Consider the following 1646-nt stretch of genomic DNA (forward strand, 5'->3'; position numbering starts at 1 on the left):
AATATAGTCCTAGTTTCTTTCATTATCGTTGAATCCCACATAAACAGGAAGTTCTACCCTGATATATAGCCAAGGATATAAGGATCGAATTAACTAAAGTCTAAAAGATATTTTCTGTTTACCACCTGTAAAGATATAAACCTCCTTGTTCTTCATTATTCGTTTTCTTTTGGCCACTTCAGGGGCACACATCCACCTCCTCTGCCTCCACCCCTTGACCAAACAGCCCCCTCTATGACCCAGCAGGATGTGGAAGGTTTGTGAGAGAGCGAATGACCTTCTATTCGTCTTGGATGCCAGCTGCTTGTAGTCTCCTACTGCCATTTTTTTTTACACCATCGTCACTCCAATGCTGAAAAATACATTCACGAAGATCTGTGTGGATTTGTTTTTTAGTTATTAGGAAATATGAATGATTTTACGATTTGGTGTTACGCTGCAAAAAGTATATTTTCATAATTACTAGCCGTCAAATCCCTCTGTTGACACACCAAGTCGTATAAGTGATTGTAGAGGCTACCCATGGTGCTTCCTTCACTGCATTCCCAGGTGTGTCCACGACGTCGGTCTGTATCATAGTTTGGCCTGTGGGGCAAGGTGAGGTGGTCTCCGACGGTATCTAATATTTCCTATTCTCTCTTGTCATGTGCAGAGTTTAACAGAAGAGTTTTAGTGGAAATGGTCGGCCGGGTGCGTTCATATGGATTGTGCGCGAGTCTCCTGGGACTGGCGACTCTGTCGGCCTCGGTCTCCCCCCAGCTACAGTACCTCCCTCCCTTGAACCCCGCCACTTCCGGCACCCCTCTGTGTGCTATGTCCACCACCGTCATCACTAGATACGTGACAACGGTAAAAACGCAGTGGATAACGACCACTCTGTCGCCATCAATGCAGTCACACTTCCTCGGCTACCTGCCACCAGCTCCAGACGACCAGGCCTGCCCGACCACGATCACGGTCACGTCAGAACCTTACCCTAGTCGCGGAGGGTTTGTCACCCCGATGCCCTCTCTCGTGACGCCCTACGAACCCGTAACGTCACAGAACATAGTAGTAACTCCGTGTCGATGTGATGTATGTTCTTACGTGGTGCGGATGGATCCCTGCCAGTGCGCGGAGGAATTCGGATGCGACGCTGAGCCTCTCTTGTTCAAGGAAACGCAAAATGAGTGACTCGGAAGAAGTGAAGGGTCGCGTCTCCTTGGACGAAGGGAAAAACACAGTCGCCTTTATCATGTGATCCTACAATATGTGATGCTTTGTTTGCTTATCATTGATATAAATAAGTTTTGTATTTTCATGCTGCTGAATAATTATGGAAATGTAACCCTTTCAATAAACATTGTGTAAACTGATAAGCTCTTGACACACAATCGGAAAAAAAATGATACCGACTATCAACTGAAACAAGGACATATCTTGACGCACAAGCTATTAATTGAATATAAAAGAAATATTTTTTAAGAGAAAGATCCGAAATGCTGGATCATTGACTTACACAATCGTTAATATACTGCGAGCAAAACAAACACAAATAAGTAAATACAGAGAAGAAAAAGCTTTAGAATACAAGCCAAGGACTGAACCACGGCCATGACATACTGAAGATGCAATTATTATTCCAGCATATATCCATGCGCCGCAGA

General features: G+C 44.6%; 1 protein-coding gene across 1 annotated transcript; it reads left to right on the top strand.

The window, feature by feature from the left end:
* The first annotated feature begins 446 nt into the window (after positions 1–446).
* LOC119592312 lies at positions 447–1355 on the top strand. The gene is made up of 2 exons (XM_037941139.1): positions 447–549; positions 653–1355. The coding sequence occupies exon 2, from the start codon at positions 679–681 to the stop codon at positions 1171–1173; it is 495 nt and encodes a 164-aa protein (XP_037797067.1). The 5' UTR covers positions 447–549; positions 653–678; the 3' UTR covers positions 1174–1355.
* The last annotated feature ends 291 nt before the right edge of the window (positions 1356–1646 follow it).

This window comes from Penaeus monodon, chromosome 30 (genome assembly GCF_015228065.2).
Source record: "Penaeus monodon isolate SGIC_2016 chromosome 30, NSTDA_Pmon_1, whole genome shotgun sequence".
NCBI lineage: Eukaryota > Metazoa > Arthropoda > Malacostraca > Decapoda > Penaeidae > Penaeus > Penaeus monodon.